Below are 25,504 nucleotides of genomic sequence, written 5' to 3' on the forward strand. Positions count from 1 at the left end.
GTGCTGCCGCCCTGGTATCTTCTGCCTGCGCTCACACCAGCCAGCCACTGCTGCAGAATTTGTAAAAGCGGTTGTACTGCAGGTTTTTTGTTTTCAGCCGATTTATCTTGCATTACGACACAGCACATAGCTCAAGCGCCTGCTTTTACCCTCCTGCTAAGGCCGACCAAAGCTGCATTACTAGCATATTTACACAGACAGTCTTGAATGAAAATGTTGTTTGCATGCACAGAAAATAAAATGGGTGATAAAACACAACCCTGCGGCCCTGCAGGGCCTCTTAGTTTATAATGAGTTGTGGGCTGTACGAGGTATATTCTCTCAGAGTTTCTTAGCCAAACAATGGGGCCTCTATTAAAGCCTGAGATAATATGGATTTTGTAAACGTATACAGGCTCTACCACAATATAGTGGTTTTTATGGGAATATGAAACAAATTATAAAGTCCTGTTTCTCAGCTAAATAAAACAGCAGTTTGGAATTTGCTTGTTAATACATTTTTTAAGCTCATTCTCATCAAACTTCAAAACTTTAATATTGGAAAAAATGATGTTAACAATCCTGTAGCAGCTTCAGAATTAATATGAAACACGTGTTTGCTACCATAAAGTAACCAAAAAATTGAAATTACATTTCTTGAATTTAGTTTCTAATAGTTTACTCTTCGTCTGTAAACAGACTAATGAAGTGGAGGAGTAATTGTTTTAGGCTTAATTAAATATTTACAGCAAGGTATTAGTGAGTAAAAGCTCTATTTTCTTTACTTTTTTACTTTGATATCAAACATTCTTTAAATTTGTTAGATTAATATGCATTATTAGCTTCATATTAATCTAACATGAATCTGTATTGATTGATTTATTTTTAATCAATAGAGGGGTTGACTCTAAAAATACCACGGCTGCATCAATTACATATATATATATAAAGGGCTATAAAGAAGGAACTGTATATCTGCCTTTCATTTCTGAATGAACTGTAGAAAATTACAAACATGTGGAATGGCAGCTAACGTTGTCCTGAAGTGAAGCTTGTGCAATCTCCCAGCTTAAGTTGACAAACTTGCAGGTGAAAAATAGAAGTAACAGGGATATTCGTTTTTAAACACTTTCCGTTTGCACCTCTTCAGTCTTGTCACTTTCCCATTTAAACGTGTCTGGTTTTTGTCTCTTTTTCCTCAGACCTGAAGAATAAATGGCACCTTGTGGTTGACCGTCTGACAGTGCTCTTCCTCAAGTTCCTGGAGTATTTCCACAAACTGCAGTTGTTCATTTGGTGGTTACTGGAGATCCATATCATCAAGATCGTTTCCTGCTACGTTGTCATGGTTGCTATCAAAGAGGTATGAAAGCTGAAGAATTGACTTACTTTTGTACCTGCAGCAAGACAAACTTAAACCTGCCTGAAAGTCATATTTTATTTTATTTGGTCAGCTTTCATATCAAACACCACAGGTGGTAATGTGTTTCCCTTCCTGTTGGTGCTAAAACTGAGTACTGTTTATAACTGCTTTTACTTGGGTCCCATCTTCTCTTTCCTGCCTTTGTTAGCACTCCGCAGTATATCCTGGAGAGGCGCTGCTATTTTAGTGTGATTACTTCTCAGATACACAAATAAAGCTGATGTCGTTCAGCACTAATCTAAATTGAACTGTTTACTATATCGCATACAAGCCAAATAATAGTGTGGGGGATTCTGGAGAATTGTAACAGCTTCTACACTTTGGAGATGTAAAGAAGAGTCTGAGATTTTTTGAGTTTACACATGAACCATACCAGTCTTATGAAAACTCATTTGACAGTCTTTACAGTCATAGTAAAAAGATAAGCTAAAAAATAGTGTCATTATTAATTTAACAAAAGTTAATCCAAAATAAAAAACCGTGTATTAAAACAGTACACCCCATTATTCGGTAGCTTAGAGAGCCTCCTGAATAACTTAAAGTACAGTAATCATTTTCTATCTGGCTTCATCAGCTTCCCACGTCATTGTGGAGGAATTTTAGCCCACTCATAGGAATTCATGTAGGTCAGGTTTTTACTGGGTCACTGCTTTTTAGATTAGTTTTTGATAAATAAATGATGACACAGTATAGTGTCAGTGTCAGGACTGGGTATCGATCGGTTTCTTTTATCGATTCGATTCCAATTCCCAAGGTCCCAATTTTGACTGAGACAGTCAGAAATATTATAATTCTGATAAATTATCAGTACATATGCTTATTTTTATATCTATGTATACAAAGCTGACACTTGTGAGACTTAATAAGAGGTGGGAGCATCACAGCAGATGTCTTTGTGTCGAAGTAACTGAAAAATATGAAGGAGATTTTCCTGGCCTGACTTTTTATATCAAATAAATTATTCTGCAGTAGATCAAAAACGGAAGAAAACCATGAATCAACATATGAACATTACCTGATGCTGCTGAAGTGAAACAGAGCAATGTTAAAGAGGTTTTATTGGAGACACAGCTAAGCGTTTTGCAATTTGTCATACTTTTAAAAAGTTTGCATTTCTTCGGTATTGAACAGCAGAAATGAGCCTTTCTTGTCGGAGGCGAAACAGCGAGCGACAACGCTGTGCACAATTGTGTTGGCAGCAAAAGTAAGAGGGAATTAATGACGATGTTTATCAAACATGAAGCGTAGTTTTGATCTTCTTTTGCTGCTGGTTCAGTGAATTTTTCAATCATCACTGATTTACACCTGTTTTCTTTTCAGTGTACAATGTGTGTGTGTGTGTGTGTGTGTGTGTGTGTATTGTTAAAAATTTATAGCCGTAGCTTTTTTGTCCTCATCACATCTATTGTCTTTTGTCCAGGTGTCTTTGTTCAACTATGTGTTCCTTGCATCCTGGGCGTTTGCACTGCCGTACAGCCAGTACCGGCCCCTTGCCTCTAGTGTTTGCACTGTCTGGACGTGTGTCATCATTGTATGTAAAATGTTGTACCAGCTGGACTTAATAGATCCCAGCAAGTACTCCAAGAACTGCACTTTGGTAAATATTAATGCTTCTCAACCAAAGTTGTATAGAATACATGCTGTTCTTTAGCATTGTCCCTATTATCCTTAATTAAAGCCAGATTTTTTGTAGATTCTCTTGATTTTGATTGATGTGCGCCTGCTTTATGTCATGACTTTTGTTGGCGTTGGGCATAAAAACTCTGGAATAAAATGTTTGCATTCCAAAAGAGACAAAAAGCCTTACTGCTAGTTTCCAAGATTTGAATTAAAGTACTATGGTTCTTTGAAGCTCCATATTTTTTATTCTTGGATTCTTCTAGTAAAGCTTTGGATGATTTACAGATCAAATAAGCCTTGTTTATCGTATACTCACCTTAGATGAGCTACTAACTTCATCCATTCCAGGAGATCTGAAACAACAAGTTGTTTTAGATCCTCTGCCTTTGAGCTAGGTGTCTTCCCATTGTCTGACCCTTATAAAAAGAAAGTTTAAATTACAGGTTGGTGGGACTTCTATGGTTACAACCAAAGCAGTGTGTCTGAAATGACCAAAATAGGCTATATCTGCTCTCTCTGACATCATTCAGAGCCAAGGGTAGAAAAAGTCTTTCTTAAAATTAGCGTTTAGAGCAGCCTGAAATTTTGCCTCATAGCGACTTACTCTTACGGAACTCGATATTTGAAACTTTGACCATGTTTGATGAAAACATAATTCCTACTTTAGGCCTAGTTTTTAATTCTACTAGACTGGAAAACTGAGCCATTGTGTTTTTGTCCACAGTTATGCAGAAACTCAACAAATAAGAGTTTAATGTTACCAGAATCTTTGTTGTATGACGGAAGAGTGGATCCAGCCAACTGGGTGGGCCTCAGGAAGTATGACGACCTGCTGGGCTACCTGAGGGTAAGGTCGAAATGAACCACAGTTCTTTTATCGTTGTTATACACTGCCTATTAGACTCTTTATTCTTTATTATTTATAGAGCAATTATGAATTTAGAACTACCGTGTTTACAGGAAAATTGTAATGCGTTTTTTTTTTAAATTATTATTAACTTTTATGTCAGCAGTAATCTCTATTTCATGTTTAATTCATGCAGATTTGGGTAATTCAGTCAAATATGAGATGTTTAACACATCACCGACCTAGTGCTATTTGGCTGTTTAAAGTCAGTATTTAATTTGAAATAATATCAAAATTCCACAAAATGCAGTCAACTGAAAAAAGAACAAATAAATATTCCACTGCAATACATTCCTAAGAAAACAGACTGTGTAATTATTTTTCTTTACTTTCCTGTGTCACCTGCCGAGTGTCACTCTGTTTCACCCACACCTCCAAATCTCTGTACAGGGAAGGAGGTGATCTGTGTTTTATTCAGTGAGATGAACACAAGATTTTTGGATTTTTAAAATAAACAAAATGTATAAAAAATGTATTTAAAAAAAGCTAATATTGAGTGATAACAGTTCATAGCAAAGGTTTTCAACTACAGGCTGCCACAGACAGCAGGCCTGGTGCTTAACTGTAATTCAACGGGTTGTAGAGCTCACCTTTGTACGGAAGTCTTATGTAGATGATGAGTTATATGTTTGACAGTTAGGAGGAATATTTGTAAGATTCTTTTGTGAGTATCTTTCCCCATCCCCTGGACCTTTTAGGGGAACTTAATACTTGTGAGATCTCAGACTCTGAATACTTAGAATTTCTATTTTATTTAGTTAGCAGTGGTTTTCATATTGAAACATCTCATTATGTGTTTGTTGGCATAATGAAAAGCCAGACTGGGATTCAGATCATCCCTCCGTGTGCTTTCATCTCCACTGTCTAAGAGCAAAAGGGAATTTCTTATTAGATTTTCTTTGTAATTGTTTCAATGTGCAGTACTGAAATCAGTCACTAGGGATACAGCAAATCACATCTTGATTGCAGTCTTGTAAGTCGGGTTTGTGTTTTTGTTTTCTTCACACTTTTAGTAGTTTAATGTAATTCACTTGACCTTGTGAAAATATGAAGTGCCAATCAAATGTTGCCAATAACTGGGACTATTCTGCAGTTTTTGTCCTTTAAATGAGTAAAACCAGCAATGTTAAAGTTGCTCTCTGGATACTCCCCAACCCGTCGTAATCCTCAGCCCATTTAATCACATTTAAATATTTTTTAAAACTATATTATAAAAACACAGTTTATAAAAACTAAGCATTTTGGGGAATTTTCTCTTCTGACCATCTGAGCAGAACAACTTCTGGATGCTGGCTCTGTTAGCATTGGAGGTAACCATCTACCGCCATCAGAAATACTTCAGACTGAGGAACAAATTGTCACCTCCCGCTGCCAGGATTATCTTTCATGACATCACACGACAGCACCTGGACATCAACATTGTCTGCTTCATCAAATACTTCATCAACTATTTCTTCTACAAGTTTGGACTTGAGGTAGGTGGCATAATGAAGTAGAAATAGTTAAATTGGGGCGATCGTGGCTCAAGAGTTGGCAGTTCGTCTTGTAATCGGAAGGTTGCCGGTTCGAGCTCCAGCTTGGACAGTCTCGGTCGTTGTGTCCTTGGGCAAGACACTTCACCCACCACCTACTGGTGATGGCCAGAGGGGCCAATGGCGCGATATAGCAGCCTCACTTCTGTCAGTCTGCCCCAGGGCAGCTCTGGCTACAACTGTAGCTTGCCTCCACCAGTGTGTGAATGTGAGAGTGAATGAATAATGGAATTGTACAGCGCTTTAAGGTTCTCGAAAAGCGCTCTATAAATGCAACCCATTATTAAAATGTGTACTGTGCTACACTGCTTCATGTACACTCCTCTTGTGTTTCCCTTAGACTTGCCTGCTGTTGGTCGTCAACGTCATAGGGCAGCGTATGGACTTCTATGCCATGCTTCATGCTTTTGCCTTAATAGCGGTGCTGTACAGACGTAGAAGGAAAGCCATTGCTGAGATTTGGCCCAAGTACTGCTGCTTTCTGGCATGCATGCTTACTGTTCAGTACTTCGTCTGCATCGGGATCCCACCTGCAGCCTGTAAAGGTTTGTGTAATCAAATGTGCCAGATTGCTCTGAGAATTACTGCTGTTTGTGGATTTAGGAATCCAACTGAACTCAACAAGAATAAACAAACTTTACATGAGCTATAAAGCTTAAAAACTGTATAAAGATCGTATAAAGTTTATACGCTAATGAGTGAATCTAATCAGGATCATCAGCTTATTTTAAATTGATACACTAAACCTAATGTAACCTAGCACTGACAATGAGCACCACAGTGTAATGCAGTTACCCTGCATTAAACTGTAAAAATGTCTATTATTTTCATGCAAACTGTAAAACAAAACCATAGCGAGTTGGGATATTTTTATTTTATTACTGAGTAAGTCTCTCCATCCCATCAGCTGGAAGCAATGCCAGGCTGCAGCACAAAAAGAAATAAATAAATAAACAAAATCACTCTGTAGAATAAAGCGTTACCATCGGATTTAATTACTCATTAAATGAAGGGTATGTAATGATTTAAATAATGTAAGTTAAAAGTCAGTTCATTATTGTCTCAGAGATAAATTAAGGCTGTTTTTCATGTAATTACAAAAACTGTCCACACGTAAAAGGTGTTCTCTTCATGTTTATGATGCACTTTTTTTTTCTTTTTTTAATCCGTTAACACGTCATGGCTCCATTCTTTTGCGGTTCTTCAAAGCGAAGCGTGATATTTTTATGATGTTCTTACATATGTCTGATGATAATGTTTTCTTTTCAGGTTATCCCTGGACAGAAAATGACAATGTGGTCAAGTGGCTCTATATTCCAGATTTCCGCAGCAGGCCCAATCCTTTATTCCTCATCTGTGAGTTTTATAGTTAAAGAGAAAATTTCTTTGAAGAATAAATGAAAATCCTTCATTAGAAGTTAGAAACATGCATGTAAATCTTCATGCGATTAATCATATTAGTGGATTATTCTTACTAATATATTAGTATATCAGAAGCATTTTGTTATTACAATAGTTCGTGGTTTAAACTCCAACATGACATAATTTTGTGTTAAAATTATAATGTATAAAGTAACTAGTAAATAAAGCACTCAAACACATCTAGTGGTGTTTAAAAAAGTGCAAACAAACTTTCGACTTCGACCGTCTGTCTGCAGTCTCTAAATAACTAAGCTAACTTTTAAAATTTGAGAGTTGAATACAGTAAAGCAAATGTACCGTCACAGGCAAAATCAAATAATTGTTTTATCTTATGAAGATTTAACACTGATTCCACAAATAGAAACGCTTTCATCTCCTCTTCTCTTTTAGATGACTTCATGTTGCTCCTCTGCGCCTCCCTCCAGAGGCAGGTCTTTGACGATGAGAACAAGGCAGCTGTCCGCCTCATGGCCGGTGACAATGTAGAGATCTGCAGAGACCTGGATGCAGCTTCCTTCAGCGTCCACAACCCTGTGCCCGACTTTATCCACTGCAGGTACCACAGATAACACTCCAAATTAGATATACTTTCATTTTGCTTTCAGTAAGAACTGCTGCAGTAGTACTTACTGAAAGTAGTATGCCTTAAAATGTTCTGTACATGTAGCTGAGGCAGAGAATTGTGGCCAGAAAACATGCTGTATTGTATACTACAAAATGCAGCTAAGTGCTGGTGCAACTCTTAGTATTGTTTTGATACATTTATTTCAACATACTGTGTATTAGGACATTTTTTTGCCATGTGAGTTAGTGTGGCAGCACTGGTGCTGGATCCTTGATTCAAAGCTTTGTTCACTACAGTGGTTGGCCTTGTGGCCTTGTGTATTTCTATTAGTCCTACATGGATAAAGTGTATTGCTGTATGTACCTTTTTAAATGATTTCCAGTTTCTGAAATATATTTTACATTAGATTCTCTTTTCATCATTTTGTGGCTATTGCATGGCTCAGCCGCCATTAAGACAGAGGTCAACATGCTGAAATGGAAAGGAAGTGAAGTAGCCAGTCTAATTGATGCTTAATGATGTTGGGTGCCTATCTATGATGTCAGATACAAAACTGAAATGTGCTCCACACAAGTGGAGCTGTTAAAAGCTAAGTATATGTATTTAAAGCTTTTTGAAAGTATTTTACAGTCAAAAATTGGTTTTAGAAATGTATAACAGGCTTCAACATTAAAGAAAAACCCATTTGGTTATTTTAGTATCCATAATTTATTTCTACTCAGGACCTTCTGTCTTTGTCCCTAATTTCCTTTCTGTCTCCCTGTTGTCTCTATCTTTATAAAGCCTAATATATATCTCTCAGCTAAACATTAAACTCAAATTGCTTGTAGTGAATAGTCCAGCACAACACATGTGTACTTGCAGTTATGTATGTACATGTGTGTGATTGACGGATTAATTGTAATTATTTCTTTAATGCATTTTCAGTGTTTTTTTTCCATGTCTCCAATTCTCTTTGCTTTTTTGTGTGTGACCCACTCTCGTGACATCTCCAGTTGGTTCTTGTTTTACTTTGTTACCTTGTTTGTCTCACTCTGCAATTATTGCCCCAGAAGTATATGACTTGAGACAACTTTGGAATTACTAAATTATGGATACTAAACAATCCGCAGATTGAAGTTTTCACATTCCCATTGCAATAACACAATTGCATCTCTTACAGCACTGGTTTTCAGACTTTTTCTGGCATGTCCTGCTTCACAAGCTGACAAAATAGATCAACAAACAGGCTGAACACCCCCCTTTTCCTCCATTTGCGTTGTCAGAGGTGTGCTCTGAAGAAAACTGTTGTTGTGCTTGGCTGCAAACTGTGTAACTGCAGAAATCTTAAGTGGGATGGTGCTGAATAAGAACATTCTCAGTCAGCAAATACTTTATCCCAGAAAAATAAAGGTAAGAAAAAAATGATAGCTGACAGTAGCTCACGTCAGAGGTTTAGTGAGGGATGTTATTAAATACATGCTGTATACATAATTTAGAAACTCGCCTGATCTGGATACTGACTTTGCACATAAAGAGTGAACGCAGGATGTTGAAGGGAAGAGGGCGCGAGTTAAAAAGACAGCAAGAGCATCCTGACCTGTCCACACTCATTGATTATGTGCTCTTCAGATTCCACTGTTTTGGTGTGCAAAGTGGACAAGTCTTTTATTAACGCACTCTGTGTCCATCAACAAGCACTAGTAGTGCAAGAGAGAGAGCTGTACAGCCCGTCTGTCCATGCCACAGCAGCTCTGCACTTATTCCATCGTTTCCCTCCAGAATCGAATTACGGATACGGGGTGGGGGGAGAAATCCATAATCCACAAAAACACTCTGTCCGTCACTCCCCGACTCAGACGCTTTTTCCTTGTACTCTAACTCAATAAATAGCTTTTAAGTATGGAAAAGGTATTTTCTCCCCCTGATGAAGAAGGACACTCACTCAGCTGTTCCGGCCCTTCAACGCATCGTCCCATCCAAACCCACTTCATCAGAGCTGCTTTCTAAAGAGTTGAAGCTGTTACTGTGGCCCCATGTATCTGAAATTAATGCACGCTACATCTCATGTTTCCACTCTGCGCATCATATCGTCAGCCTTTCACATGGAGCCATAGACATGCGCCTAGCATGTTAGAGACGCGCAAGACATGCAGCAGTGTACCTGTGCTGAGCGAAAGGATCGGGTTACAGCTCTCATTCCTATTCATTGATCAGATTCTAAGTGACATTAAGTGATACCCTAATTGTGAATGATGAGCAGATAATTCTCTTTTGACTTTTGCTATGTGGTAAACATGTACCCTAACCTGTAATAGCAGCTAGCTGGGGTCCATGGGGATTAAAATCAGCTCATCAACTACATCCACCTCCCTCATTGCTTTTTCATGACAGCAACAGGCCTTGTGTAAATATACGTCTTACTCTATGGATTTATTTGAGAATTAAAGTGCTCAAATAAGTCCACACAAGATGACATTTTGAGACATGATTGAAAATTGTTGAAAAACGCTAGTTGTTGAACACAGAGTAACGACTGTTTTGCTAATTACATTTAATTGCCCAGGATTTTATTTTTTTAACTTTTTTTCCAAGCAGAATTCTAATGATTTCAGAATATAAATAAAAGCAGTCCAAGACTTTCATTTTCACATGACTCCATGTTGGGATGTCATATTTGATCTCTCTGTTTATTTATTTGTTTTTGCGGAGGTTAGGAATTTTCATTCACATTTGGAGCTGCCACTGTGCTGCATTTGAAAGGATCCTTATTCTCAAAACTACCAGACACTTGTTTGTCTTTTCATTTACAAAAACTGTTTTTCTCTATTTCTAGGTCCTACCTGGACATGCTAAAAGTTATCATGTTCAGCTACCTTTTCTGGTTTGTCCTCACTATCATCTTCATCACTGGAACCACACGTATCAGCGTCTTCTGTATGGGTTACTTGGTGGCCTGCTTCTACTTCCTGCTCTTTGGTGGAGACCTGTTGCTGAAGCCAATCAGAAAGATCCTCCACTACTGGGACTTCCTGATTGCCTACAACATCTTTGTGATTACTATGAAAAACATTTTATCTGTAAGTAATCTATGACAAACTGATTATAATACCATTATCATCATCTATATATTCAACATAAAAAGAGATAAACCGCTGAGATTTGAAAACATTATCTGCATAGTATTTACAAAGCAATACAAATGTGAAGTTTTAACTGATATGTTGACAGTTAAAATGCAATATTTATAGTGTGTAATAAAGCAACATTGTTTTTAGATCCTGGCTTGTGGGTACATCAACCAACTGCTACAGGACCACTGCTGGTTAATCCAGGTGTTCAGTCTGGCATGCACCATCAAGGGCTACGACATAAATACAAGTAAGCAGAGGGTGAATTGACTCAAATTTCATTCCTTTAACTTTCATGAACAACTTGCAGGTATAATCCTATAACTTAGTTAATAATAATTTAAAAACCCAAGTCCCATCCAAGCCTCCACGGATGGCACTTGTTTGTCCAACACATCCCAAAAATACTGTATTGGATTGAGATGTGGGAATTTTGGAAGCCAAGTCAAAACCTTAAACTTGTTGTGCTCATCAATCCATTCCTGAACCATTTTTTGCTTCATGGTAGGGTGAATTATCCTGCTGAAACAGGTTTCCATGAAAGGGTGTACACTGTCTGCATTTTTCCCACTTCTAACAAATTAACTTTGATGTCACTTGCTCCCTGATGTAGCTCACCCACTAACAGGTGCCATGACGAGGAGATAATCAGTGTTAATCACGCCACCTGTCAGTTGTTGTAATGTTGTGCCTGATTAATAAATATGGCTGTGTTGTATGTGAATTCCAGATGCTAAGGATATTTGTGAGGTGCCAAGCAATGAGGCCGGCATCATCTGGGACAGTATCTGCTTTGCTTTCCTGCTCTTGCAGAGACGAGTCTTCATGAGTTACTACTTTCTACATGTGGTGGCAGATATCAGAGCATCACAGATCCTCGCTTCCAGGTATTTAACTGAGTGAGACAGCTACATGGAGTCAATTTAATTAGAAATACAGGTTTGATTTATTCAAGACCAGTGCTCGTGTATTAAAATTTCTTCTCAAAGCATTAACTTTTCTACCTGACAAATACAGGCGTACCAAACAAAATGTTTTCCTAATGTCTTTCTGTGTTTTTCAGAGGTGCAGAGCTTTTCCAAGCAACTATAGTGAAGGCAGTGAGAGCCAGACTGGAGGAGGAGCGCAAGTCCGTGGAGCAGCTGAAGAGACAGTGAGACTCCAAACATTTAACCTTCCTCTGATGAAATGATGTGTCTGTGATGTCACTGTCTTTTGAGCCAACGCTGAATGGAAAAGTGATTATTTTCCTAAGACACGTAACTGCTCTGCAGTTGTCTGCACAAGAAAAAAGCAAAACCAGTGACAAGTGAAGGATTTTTTTTTTAATCATGAAATTTAATTTTCTTTTAATTTTCTTTAAATTAAATCAGAATTTCTACCCAGTAGTTGCTATAATTAGCTGCTTTTCTTTCCTCTTATCTGAAATCTATCCTTACATTCCTTGAAAAAAAATTTAATTTTACTACTTCCTGCCTTGCTTCATCGTGGCACTTGGGTGCAAATATATACCCACTGGTCATTTTACTAGATACACCTGTTCGTTAACTCAACAGTAACTGAATTACTCCACATTATAATTAAGGTATGCAGAAGAACATCTCAGAATGCATAACAGGTCAAATCTTGAAGCGACTTGGTTACAGAAGGCCAAATGTGGTGCCACTTTGGGAAGCTAAGAACAGGAAACTGAGGTTATAATTTGCCCAGGCTCACCAAAATTGGATAACAGAAGGTTGGAGAAACATCTTCACTTCTGCTGTGATGAATTGTCTCAGGGGCCTCTATGCACAGCTTGCACCTGGGGTCTTCTCTGGTGTGATAGATCCCATTCTCTAATGAACTTGTACCTAGAGCTTGTTCCTGTGTTTCCATGATTTGTGCCTTTATGCTGTCTTTCTGTCGGGCTTTTTCCAGCCATTGGTGGGATTTTTCTATATCAGTTACTTCTTCTATCTGTTGGTGGTACATGCGTTTTCTGGTTTCTGCTGACTGACGTATTCACCAAGCACATGATGAGTTGTGGCCATCTCCCTGAAGTACTCATGGATCTGTGTTGTTTCATCCTGGATAGTAGTTCTGACACTCACTAGTCTTCAGCCGTCTTCCTTCCACTTAGCGTCCAGTCTCAGGATGCTGGTCTTTGGGTGAAACCCTCTATGCATGGTAAGGAGCTTCCTTGACTTGATGTCAGTAGCTTCTATCTCCTCCTTTGACTAGCTTATTAACCCAGCAGGGTATCTGACAACCGGCAGGCCGTAGGTGTTGATTGCCCGGATCTTGCTCTTCCCATTCAGCTGACTCCTCGGGACTTGCCTTACTCTGTGCAGGTATTAAGTGGTTGCAGTTTTTCTTGTGAGCGCTTCTTGGTTCCCATTTGCCTGTGGGATTCCAAGGTACTTGTAGCTGTCTTTGATGCCTTCAATCAGAATCAGAATCTTACTTTGTGGTAGTACAATCCCCTGAGTTCTAGCTCCCTTCCCTCTCTTTGTTACTTGTTAACCATCTGGCTCAGCAGGTTCAGGCCTATGAACCCCCTCAGAAGCTCAGATCCCATTGGACTTCCACATACAGATGGACAAACTGGTGATAGCTAACCAACCGGACATAGATGAAGAAGGTTGCAGTGATATATGTAGCTACACCAAATGATAGCAACATCAGAAAGAAGGAACACAAAAAGCTTGAGAAATATCAAGAGCTGAGAGAGGAGGCAGAGTAGATGTGGAAGGTGAGGGTGTCAGTCGGAGCACTCAGGGTAATGATGAAAAGCGTGTCTTGCAGTGCAACATAGCGACTCAAATATGTGTGTTTAATTCGTTTTATATGAGAATTAAGTTTAGTTGAGTGACTTTAGCGGCACCAGGTCTTTTATTGTTTTTGCCGACAATACATAAATGCAAAATATCACTAAACACTGAGTTAAACTAAAACACAGTTATGTCTGTTTCATGATTTTGAGCGTCTTTTATTAGGCCCCCTCTAATTTATCTCACACCAAGGTAAACATGATGCAGAAAAACTTGACTCAAAGTGTCTCCTGGCTCAGTTTCATCATTGTTTCCCAGAAACCTGCTCTACTTCATCAAGCCAATGTATTTCCACCACTCATAGTAACTCAGGGGTTACTCACAAGCTCTGATGATGTCCACTCGCCCTCTCTAATGAGCACTCCATTGTTACGTAACGTACAGTAATTTCCACATGAAGCCCGGAGGTGTTTATGGTCAGTCTGTTACGCTGTTCCTCTGTGTCGATTCTTTGTGTCTCGTCACCTTCTCTTTGATCTAATCAGGATGGAGCGCATTAAGTTGAGGCAGCAAAAGTTTAAGCGGGGCAAGGAGAAGATGCTGAGCCTGGCTCAACATTCTGGAGATGGACAGACGATAGTCCCGCCCGAAGAGGATGATGATGATGGTATGACAAAGCCTGCTGGGTGTAGAAATACTATGAGTTTTGGTATTACTCAAGGAGGGTGGGCGTTCATGATCGTTTATAAGAAGAACAGAATGTCTATAATAGTGTCATTTCTATTAGCATTGGAACTAAATAAAAAGCTTCACATACTAGATTTGTGTCTTGAAGTTTACAGAACTGAATTTCTTATTAAATGTTGCACTGATGTATTTGTGAAATTTTAGGAGCACAGCCAACGAAAGCCAAGACCAAAAAAAAGCAGTGGTGGAGGCCGTGGGTTGACCATGCTTCCAGTAGGTTGACCCCCCCAAAACCTCTTTTTTCTCTTCCTCCACTCTGATTGGCCCTTGTGTCCTTGACCAGAACGCTGAGGATTCCCATACTGCCCATGGGCTCTAAAGGCAACATCATATAGTATCTGCCTTCTCCCTCCGGACTTTAATCTTTTTCTGTCTCTATTTAAGGATCCCCGTTACCTGTAGCTCTTGCGTAACTTTACAAAGCAAGTGTGGCGAGACTCTTAGGTTTATAAAAGCGTAACAGTCTCAGCAAGAGTGCAGCACAGGGTTGCCTTAAATAGAAGCAATGAAGAAAGGGAAAATGACTAACGTCTGGAGGTTTTATACTTGACGTTGTTTAAAACATAAACTTCATCGCTGGTCTCACCTAAAGAGCCTACAGTAGAGAATCACTCCATTGCAAAATATTTTCAAGCAAAGAAATGAAGCTGACAAGCCTTCATTCTCAGTACTGGAATAAAGGCTGAAGGTTTAGTTCATTCTTTGCCTGCAGACATGATCACCAAACAGGCATTACCTAGGAGAAAATAGAACAGCAATCAGACCAGTGATTAAATATGTAAAATTATGGCTTTTACAGTCGGTTTGTGGTAAATAAAAAAAAAAAAATGCCAGCATTTCCCTGAGTCAATACAGCGGTTGCCTGTTTGTTTTGAACTCATGTCTCATATCATACTCCACCCCCACATGACATTTTCAAATTATTTCTCCATTTTATCTCTTTGTCATTTGATGTTTCATCTCCATTTCCCAGCATCCTCCCCTCATCTCCTGCCCACTGCGGTTCTGTTCAAGGACATAAGTCAGCCTTGTCTATCCCATTGCTTCTAACACTTAACTACTGTAGACTGGAGTCACTCCAGGGCGACTGAAATATGAGAATAACAGACATTCCTCATTGTGTTTTCTGCTCATACTTTCGTTAATTTTACTAACGTGTGGTTTCATCCTCTTAAAAGTGCGTCTATATCATAACGAGCCATAGATATATGCAAATGTTTGATAGAGAAATATGTAGAGTTTAATGTGGTTGTGTTTCTTCCTTACAGCAAGAGAACCTTCTGTTGCTTTTTTTTTAATGTCATAAAAGCAATAAATGACTTCAGCCTGTGTTTGAGTGAATGTAACAGTGCTTTGCGCTCTGCCCCTCAGTGGTTAGAAGTGGAGACTACTACTTGTTTGAAACTGACAGTGAAGAAGAAGCAGAGGAGGAAGAAGAGAAAAAAGATGACGATCCACCAAAGAAGTCAGCATTTCAGGTGGTTATATTTTGGCTTCAGAGTGGGAAATGCTGTGATTCTCCCAAAGAGATTTTAAGGAGAAGAACATGGTTATGGATGTCCTTTTTTACAAAATAGTTTTTAATTGGCTTCTCTAAGCTATTACTTTTCTTTACAACTATAGTAAACTATATGTAAAAGGTGGACGTTGCCTTGGATCGTAAAAGCAAAGCGAATGCAGGTTGCATTGTTTCAAATGGCCAGTAGGGGGCAGCTCCTCGCATTGTAAAAACAAATCTGATTATACAGAAGTCTATGGGAAAATTACCCTATTTCTCCCATGATTTATAGACACAGTAACACTTTCCTAAAGAGTTTATGATGTCAGTCACTATTTTCAAAGTCTTGCTGAATACAATGTGATGCTCTTTTTAAAAATTTATAAATTAGATGATAAACCAGCGTATACTTTCTGATTGATAACTTGTTACTCCATGAGTTTGCAGGTTCCTCGGTTTCTCAAGCACATCCACCCATCACTTCTGATGTTTGCTTTTTAAAAAAACAGAATAGCAACAGCCAAAATAGTGAATGATGTCATATTGGCTCATTTACTATGTTTAAAGCAGAAGTGGAGAAGCAAATGAAGTTTAAAACACAAAGGTGTCATTCTGGAAAGAGGAAATACAGCAGTATTTGTAGTACTGCGTACCTCTGTGTATGAGTGAGCAATGTTTTTTTTCTGTCCTCACATCCACAGGTAGACATAACACTTCATAACATTTCATTTGTGTATACAATGTAACACAATGGAAGACTACTTCATCATGTTGTAACCACAACTATAGCCTGTTTTTCTGGCCTCTTTCTCAACTCATGTCTGTAACCCTCCCACTATCACAAACACACCAACTGATGAATGAAAATTAAGTATATAAAGTATAAGTATATATAATATAATAAGTATATATAAAGATATCACCTAGAAAGAGTTTTACACTTACAGTACTGTTCATTCCTGTTTTCCTGGGTTAAATGTAGAAGTTGGGATGTATGATACTGTGCAAAAGTCTTAAGCCACCCTTTATTTCTTTATATTTTGTTTCCAAGCAGCCAGAGCTGTCATTTTTAAAGTGGATTTGAACAATAAGTGCCCAGGCTTTCTGAAGGTTTCCCAAAGGTTTTCTTCGGACATTGACTTCTTTTTCGCTCATTTTCAGTCCAGTCTGTCTACCTGACTATTTTTATTAGAGGAATGCTTTTTCATTTGTTAAACCACTTAACACTGGCCTATGAGTCATCCAACCATTAAAAGGCTCCTAACTTAAGGGGTGAACAAGTATAGAACCAGTGTCTATACATTTTTGTACAGAAGAAAAACACCATCTACTGTAGATGAACAGTATCTTAAAGTCATGTCCTTGAGAAACAGGGCACTGGTGTACAAGGTACATCAAATTAACAAACACAAGAACTGGAATAAAAATTTTAAATTTTTGGTTCAAATTCTCATCAGGTCAAGAAGAGATGAGTGCAGTCATCTGTAAAACACGGTGTAGTTTCTGTTACGGTTTGGGACTGCATGTCAGCTAGCAATGGAAAGCATCTTATTGAGAGCAGCTTCATTTAACAGCTTGACAATGATCCCAAACCTTTACTGCCAATGCAGTAAAAGTGTACCTGGATAGAAAAACCACACAGTAAGACACTGACAGTGATGGATTGGTCTCCCCAGAGCCTGCACATCAACATCATTGAAGCAGTATGGGATCATCTTGATAGAGAACAGACCAAAAGACCACCAACATACAAAGTAGAGCTTTGAATGTCCTTCAAAAAGCCTGGAGAACTATTCCTGAAGACTGCTCAGGCTGTGTTTAAGAATAATGGTGATAATACCAAATATTGACTGTCAAGCTCATTAAATTTTAAACTCTGTACTGTACATACTGTACACTTTCCATGCATGTTTGCACATGTTTAAATAAATAACTGGACCTATAGCCCATTTTCTTAGAAAAATATAAAGAAGAGTTTTGCGCAGTACAATATGTGATTTGTGATACAGTAGGCACTAACCTTTCAATAAACACCTATAATTTTGCTTTGAAGTCCTCCTCTTGTTTACTGCCTCCTAACATAATTAACCTCTGTTGTTTCTAACAGTATGAAATTGTTTTCTACTAACCCTCTCCCCACTCTGTTTCCTCTCTTCAGAGAGCTATTGGGAAGTTTGTCTCCGCTCTTCTGGCTTTACCCAAATCTGTCATTAAGCTGCCTAAAACTGTGCTGCAGTATGTAGTGAAGGCAGGCAAGGTATTCACCCTCATCTAACACAGCTGGCTCTCTCTGTGAACATCTGCCAGTTCAAATAACAACTAACACCACAGACAACTGCCTTTCCAGCTCGTGTTTGGTGAACATGCTGTAAATTAATAGATGTGTTTATTCATCCAGTTCCAAAACACTAAACTTACATAGATCACCAAATTCGACTTGGAATGAGAATGTTTTTGTACCATGTATTGTTACTGTCTGACTGATTGGTGTTTGCATGTGTGTCATGGCCATTTTATGTGGCCCGCTGCTCTGACGATCTATCACATATGTAACGTACAACATAATTCAAATTTGATCTGTGGTCCCTATTCCTGGTAAAGATTTTTTTTGGGGTGTAAAATAGATATTATAGGTTGTTACACAAGTTTTAGAAATCAAAGTCAGAGTTAAAAAACTGTTTTGAAAATTATCTCCCTCGCTTTTCTTTCCTTTTTTGTAAAGATTTGTTGTAAAGTAAGGTGATGGTGGTCTTGCGTTAAAGAAATCTCAAGCATATTTTGTTTAAAAGGCAAATAAAAGATGTAATTGGTATTTTAATCATATGAACGTTCACTATGATGAATTGTTGATTTTATTTCTAGGCTAGTTTTAAGAAATACTAAAATAGAGCAGCATAACATTTACATGACTTTTAATGATTAGATATAAACTTTGTAATATTTTTTTTTCTGTTGTGGCTTTGGCATAATTCCCCTCAGTGACGTTCATTAAAACTTAACTGCTACCCTCCTTTCTCCAGTATATGTATCAAACCTGGATCACAGACCCCAAAGCTGCTCTCAGGGCGCGAGGCAAAGCGAAGCGCAAATTTTGGAAGAGATACACGAAAGGAGTTAGACACAGAAAAAGCAAGAAAGATGGTAAGTCAGCTCTAGAAAGGAAATTTTTTCCTGACTTGAAACAGACTTTAAATTTATACTAAACTGTCTGTACTGTACATCAGCAGGTCGTGTGACCATCGACCTTGGCGAGCTGTCTGATGGGCAAGAAAAAGACGATGAGAACAAGAAATCTGGTGGCCCAGGTTGGTTTTATGACACTCAGTTTTACAAATTACAGCTCTCCAATTTACACTGACCAAATTCTCCATCATGAGAAAAACTGGTATACATATTAAAATGTATTTTTGAGTGGGAATCTTTATGCTATCATTATTTTCAGTGATTAAATCAGATTAATATTTATTAGATTGCTGGTTCATGAACCTGCTGTTTCAGCAAATAAAACAACCAGAAATAATGTCATACTTTTTGGGCTTGATACTGTAATTGATTAACGTGTATGTGTTTAGAAAACGGTGCAACTTTTGTAAATCCCCTGTAAAACCAAACAGATTTATGGGTGCAATAACCTTAGTTCAATAAGGAGCGATAATTAGTAGGAATTAAATGTGATATATTAATATAAAAAATCAATCTAGCTATTTGGCGATTAGACTCCCATGGACAATCACAGCAAATCAGGATCCCAACGGTTATAGGAACTAAGGCAGGAATTACTGAAATCATTATTTCAAGGAATTTTACTGGCATTCGGACATACAACACTGTCAATTATTTAATGAAAAGGTTTATTTAAGTATGAGTTTTTAATTCGACCACGTTTAATGCATTTTCTGTTGTGTGCTCTTCCTCAGATAACATCATCAAACGAGTGTTCAACATCATCAAGGTCACTTGGATGCTCTTCCAGACGACGGTGGAAAGCTTCACTAAATGGATGAATGAAATGTGCAGAGAGTACATTGACATCTCCACTGTGCTGCGTTTAGAGCGCTGCATGCTGACTCGAGAGGTCAAGAAGGTATGCAGCTCTCTGCAGTGACCTTAAACATGTAGAAGTAGGGTTAGTTTAAATGTGCTTTCACTGAATCATTTATAAAATCACTCAGTGGAATACGTATGATCAGATCTCTTCTCCTCCCACCAGGGTAACGTGCCATCCAGAGAGAGCATCCATGTTTATTACCACAAGGCCATGAGGCTTAACATGTCCAGACAGGCAAGCATGGATGTGCTGAGCGAGGACGACTCAGTCTCGGGCTCCATCGGGGTCCGCAGAAGGCGAGGAGGTTACCGGATGGAGAGCCAGGAGTCCACGGCCTCCAGAGAGAGCATGTCCAGGTAGATTAGCAGTGCAATGTGAAGACTAAACGAGATGCCATCATGAACGGTTTCAGGTTGTCTTTATGTGCAGTATTGTGCAAATGTGAATGTAAAAACCTGTATACGTTTACTGCTTCAATGCATTAAAAACAAACAAGAAAAAAACTTCCTACTTATCATAGTTTTCTATCAGCACATTATCATCACACTGAGCCATTTCACCAAAATGCTTTACTGTATCTTTGTGTTAATCATCACATGATCTATGATCTTTACAGATGCTTTTTATTTGCAGAATATCATCTCTTTTGTTTAACATAACATAGATTTCATGTCATCCTTCTTACCACTGATCATCCCATTTGTCACTCTCACAACCTATCAGTGGCTGCACTGACGCCACCACACTGTTTTCTCGTCAATCCACCTTGGAAGACTTGGATGCAATGCCAGAGTGCATTCCCAAAACCAGTGAGCGTGCCAGGCCCAAACTTAAAAGATCACCTAGGCTGGATATGTCCAGCTCATCAGTGGACAGCGGCAGCAGCTTCATATCCAGGTGCTGGGCCTTTGCATGTACACACAGAAAATATCATTGCATCTCTTCTGTCTTTTTTGTGTTTTCATCAGTCTTGCATTGATTATTAACGTCTGCTGAATCACTGCATGATTTCTATTTCAAACTTTTTTACTTTTGTATTTCATTCTGTCACAAATCCATTTTTAACCTTAAACACAAGTTGTTGTTCAGTAATAGTATTGTTACAAGAAGGGGTTTTGTAAATTGTGACCTGCTTCTTTTAAACAACTGCCTCTTTCTTTTTTTGGGTTGGACCGAACAGTAGTTTTACTTTGACAGGGAGAGTTCCTTTCTAATGGTTTGCTGTTCCAACTGTCCCAAATGATGTCTGCTTGATTTCTTTCATGGTCACAAGATGAACTTTAACAGCATATTTGTTAAAGTGCATCTTAGCCTTCTGCGCTAACCAGCTATTATTCTTCTGTTATGGTTATCATTATACTGAAAAGGCAGAAGGACCATTATTTGGAATTGTGATTGTCCAGAGGCTCTGCCAGTCATGCAACACTGAGATGATCAATCCAGAATGTGATACATACAGCAGTGTGAAATAGTGTTTGACCCCTTCCTGATTTCCTATTTTTTTCACTCCATAGTCTTCATTTTTGTTTTCTAAAGCCATTCAGAGTTGGACTTGCTGGTGCGTTGTGGATCGTTGTCCTGCTGCAGAACCAACGTGTGTTTCAGCTTGAGGTCAGGAACTGATGGCTGGACATTCTCCTATAGGATGTTTTGCTAGACAACAGAATTCCTGGTTCCATTTATCACAGCAAATCTTCCTGGTCCTGAGTCAACAAAACAGCCCCAGACCATCACACTACCACCACCATATTGTATTCTTGGTATGAGGTTCCTTTTGTGAAATGCTGTTTTACTTTTACGCCAGATGTAACACGACTAAAATCTTGAGAGTTCAGCCTTTGTTTGCCGGTCCCCAGAGTATTTTCCCCAAAGTCTTGAGGATCATCCAGATGTTTCTTGGCAAATGTAAGACAGACCTTTGTGTTCTTTTTGGTCAGCACTGGTTTTCCCCTTGAACTCTCCCATGGATGACTTTTCCCCCCAGTCTCTTTCTTATTGTTGAATCATGATCTCTGACCTTAACTGAGACATGTGAAGCCTGTGGTTCTTTAATGTTGTTCTGGGGTCTTTTGTTACCTCCTGGATGAGTCATCAGTGTACTCTTGGAGTAGTTTTGGCTGGCCCGTCACTCCTGGGAAGCTTCACCATTGTTCCAAGTTTTCTCCATTTGTATATAATGGCTCTCATCGTGGTTCAATGGAGTCCCAAAACCTTGGAAATGGTTTTGTAAGCTTTTCCAGATGAAAGATGTCAGTGTCTTTGTTTCTCAGGTGTTTCATTAGATCGTGACATGATGTGTTGCTTTTTGAGAACTTTTTGCCTGCTTCTCAGACAGATTCTATTTAAGTGATTTCTTGATTCAACAGGTCTGCCAGGCGTGAGTGTGTTTAGTCAAACTGAACTCAATTTTCCAAAAAATGTGGTTAATCACCGTTAATTCATGATTTAACAAAAGGGGCAATTACTTTTTCACACAGGACCAGGTAGGCTTGGATAACTTTTCTCCCTTAATCAATAAAAACATTATTTAAAAACTGCATTTTGTATTTACTCGGGTTTGATGGTCTGAAACATGTAAATGTGACAAATATGCAAGACACTAGGAAATCAGGGTGGGGGCAAACACTTTTTTTGAAGCACTGTAAAAAAACAACTCCTGTTGTGTTAACCCATAATTTGTGAATAACTTGCCAATAAGTTAAAACAGGCTAAACAGGTGGATTAAAGTAATATATTTTTTAATGCAGAAATTTGCCCTTAAACATTTTTAGGTCCTGTCAGTGCTTACAAGTAAAACTCCATAATACGGGTTAATGTAGTCTAAAAATGTATTAGTGTGTCTACACGCTTGCTTTCTGCTTGATGCCAGTTTTTTATTTATTCCAGATATAGTGAGAACCCAAATCAATATTTAGAAAGTACAAATAAATTGATACATCTGACACAATCCCTGTTTTGTTTTGTCTTCTCGTTCACAGTGAGCCAACCCAGTGTGTCATAATTTACTCTAGACAGGGAACTACTGATACCATAGAAGAAGTGGAGGATGAGCACGATCAAGTGGAAGACAAGCAGCAAGTTCCCTGGGAATCTCAACAGTTTGATGAGATTGGGGAGGCTGAGGGTGTGGCATTGAGTGATGGAGAGCCCAGGGAGAAAGAAAAAAAAGAAGAGGAAGAAGAGGTGGTCGAGGAAGGGCAGAAGGGATTAGAGGGTGAAGAAGGACTACAGGAACAGCAGGACCAGGAGAGAGAGGAGGCTCCCTGGGAGTCTTTTGGTCCAGATGAGGGCCCCTCCTTAAGAGTGGAAGAGTTACACGCTTCTCCTTCTGCCCAGGAGAAAGAGTTCATCACTGAGAGTGAAGATGGTGCAGGACAGCAGGACCTCATGCCTACGGAGGGTCAAACAGAGCTGCTCTACACTCCAGATACAGATGCCTCTAAAACATCTGATGCGGATGTGCCTCCCAGCTACAGCAAGGCAGTCAGCTTTGACCGCTTGGAAGTTAGTGACGATGAGAGTGACACAGATAGGAAGAGGTGCATGGTCATGACCTCAGACAGCCGCTCAGACAGCAGGTCGGACATCATGTTGCCCTCTATGACTACTGAACTGACGGCCAGTGAACTGTTGCTCAACAAGTAAGTTAAAAAAAATATATTGATTAAAGTTTTAGACCTTAAAGCAGGGATGTCAAACTCATTTTACATGCTGAGCCACACATAGAGCTCACTATGATCTTAAGTAGGGCAGAGCAGTGAAATCATGTGATAAATGTGTAAAATGTCTGCAAAAGTTATGGGAATTCATTAAGCAGAGTGTCCTGTAATTATAAGATATGAAGGTTTTGTTCATTTACCGTGGAAAAACAGGAACTTTCCTGTTATTTAATTGTTTTTCTGTTAATTACTTTGGTCTATTATGAACGGCAGCCCTTATAAATAGAAAAAGCTGTAAAACCTATGATATTACAGTTAAGAGTTCAAATCTATTCACTCCTTGACATTTTCTAAAGCTGTCTAATGGGCCCGATTCAATTCCTTGCTGTGACAATATTGGCCCCCAGGCCTTATGTTTGATACCCCCGACTTAAAGCCTTCTGAGAGTAAACTATCTGTCTCTAGAGTCATTCAGTTGTGATATAATTTCTGTCTTTAAAAAAAAAAATCAAACATAAATAGTTTTTCACTGTTACGACCTCCATTAATGCCTCCTCTGTCTGTCCAGGATGTTTTATGACGAGGAGCTGGAGCAGTCAGATAAATTCTACCAAAACCAGCCTCTGTTCCTCCAGCTTTGCTACGCCCTCTACAACATGCTGGTGGCTCACTCAGAGTTGGTGTGCTACCTGGTCATCATCATAAACCACTTGGTGTCAGCCTCTTGTGTTACGCTGGTCCTTCCCATTACCATCTTTCTCTGGGCAATGTTGTCTGTTCCACGGCCCAGCAAGCGCTACTGGATGACTGTCATCATCTATACTGAGGTGCAGACAAACATGATGATGATGTTGCAAAATAAATAACTAAGATTTTCAAGAAATTGTTAAGTAACTGTGTGTTTCTATCATTAATTTTCAAATTTCAGATGTCTTTTTTGGGGGGAAATGAAGTAGATAAAGGATCTAAACATAAAGGAAAAGATTGTTGGTTTTGTCCACAGTGAATACTACAAAGTTAAGATGAAAAAAAGGCAACAGGGAACATAACAGCATTTAGTCTAGCAGATGATCATCAGGTTCCAGAGTAAAAGTCGGACTTGGTGTGTATTTCAAATTGATTGATGATGTTTTCCTTCCAGGTCACCATCGTCATCAAATACTTCTTCCAGTTTGGCTTCTTCCCGTTCCACTCGAGCGTAGACAAGAACAAACCTCTTCACCCTCCCAACATCATTGGTGTGGAGAAGAAAGACGGTTACGTCCACTACGACCTGGTCCAGTTACTGGCTCTCTTCTTTCACAGGTCCATCCTGAAGGTGTGGGCAAACACAGAAATATATAGACGTCTCCCTCACATGAAAACAAAGACCATAAAAAACTATCGCCGCATACTGTTTTTAGAGTTGATTCTCCTGAAGTACACTCGTTATATGTGTCTTGTTATTCATGACATCACTGACTTGATATTTCATCATGAATTAATTTTCAGAGAGACAGAAAATATATTTCAAATATCTGCAGACAAAATAAAATTCCTTTGCACATTTTATGGACTGATTTATGCATCTGAGAAGGCCAGTATTAATAAGTACCAGCTTTTGGCAGCACAGGCTGGCTGATACACAAAACTGAATGAAAAGCCAGTATTTGAGCAATTTAGATGTCCCTGCTGGATTGTTCTGCACAGTTTATTATCAACAAATGAAACAAAAGCAGTTTAAGACTGCATATCTCCAAAGCTGTAAACATGAAATGAGATATCCTTCTGGATACACAATGACACTTGGAGCTAGCTAGTCTGTGATATTTTCTTAAAAATGAAGATAGTGTCTTTTAGAATCAGACTTAGATTTATTGACCAAGTATGTGTGCACTGACACACATACTTGGTCGCATCAGGTCATAGAAAACACATCAGATGTTTAAACTGAGACATTTTACTATTTCATGAAGAATGGCAGTGTTGGTCAAGTTACTTGAAAAAAGTAATCAGTAACTAATTACTGAAAAAAGTAATCCCGTTACTTTACTGATTACTTATTTTCAAGAGCAATTAATTACTTATTTACTTGGTTACTTAGTTACTTTTTAAAAACACGATTTACAACCTGAAGAGGTGATAAAGTGATAGATCTTTCAGCCCAATTCTACTTTTTCTGCATAATCCATCATACACAATGTAATCAAATGAAAAAGTCTCTTTTTAAAACTTGTTTTATTAGTTTTAATCTTTTAACTTTAT

The 25,504-nt window shown here is 38.6% G+C and overlaps 1 protein-coding gene across 1 annotated transcript in view; it reads left to right on the forward strand.

Annotated features, from left to right (window-relative positions):
* Positions 1-25,504, forward strand: part of piezo2b (piezo-type mechanosensitive ion channel component 2b) — an 89,445-nt gene that overhangs the window by 51,152 nt on the left and 12,789 nt on the right. The window contains exons 18-40 of the mRNA XM_085438378.1: positions 1,182-1,342; positions 2,823-2,999; positions 3,747-3,869; positions 5,204-5,404; positions 5,802-6,006; positions 6,731-6,817; positions 7,274-7,439; positions 10,264-10,507; positions 10,706-10,808; positions 11,289-11,445; positions 11,622-11,711; positions 13,854-13,975; positions 14,200-14,268; positions 15,427-15,533; positions 17,712-17,810; positions 18,574-18,694; positions 18,778-18,858; positions 19,471-19,637; positions 19,764-19,957; positions 20,325-20,498; positions 22,580-23,242; positions 23,829-24,087; positions 24,402-24,578. Coding sequence (XP_085294504.1) covers positions 1,182-1,342; positions 2,823-2,999; positions 3,747-3,869; positions 5,204-5,404; positions 5,802-6,006; positions 6,731-6,817; positions 7,274-7,439; positions 10,264-10,507; positions 10,706-10,808; positions 11,289-11,445; positions 11,622-11,711; positions 13,854-13,975; positions 14,200-14,268; positions 15,427-15,533; positions 17,712-17,810; positions 18,574-18,694; positions 18,778-18,858; positions 19,471-19,637; positions 19,764-19,957; positions 20,325-20,498; positions 22,580-23,242; positions 23,829-24,087; positions 24,402-24,578 — 3,947 coding nt within the window. The remainder of the gene's footprint in view (positions 1-1,181; positions 1,343-2,822; positions 3,000-3,746; positions 3,870-5,203; positions 5,405-5,801; positions 6,007-6,730; positions 6,818-7,273; positions 7,440-10,263; positions 10,508-10,705; positions 10,809-11,288; positions 11,446-11,621; positions 11,712-13,853; positions 13,976-14,199; positions 14,269-15,426; positions 15,534-17,711; positions 17,811-18,573; positions 18,695-18,777; positions 18,859-19,470; positions 19,638-19,763; positions 19,958-20,324; positions 20,499-22,579; positions 23,243-23,828; positions 24,088-24,401; positions 24,579-25,504) is intronic.

This window comes from Copadichromis virginalis, linkage group LG18, assembly GCF_057382275.1.
Source record: "Copadichromis virginalis isolate Kocher_CV1m ecotype Utaka linkage group LG18, C_Virginalis_male_GT1.1, whole genome shotgun sequence".
NCBI lineage: Eukaryota > Metazoa > Chordata > Actinopteri > Cichliformes > Cichlidae > Copadichromis > Copadichromis virginalis.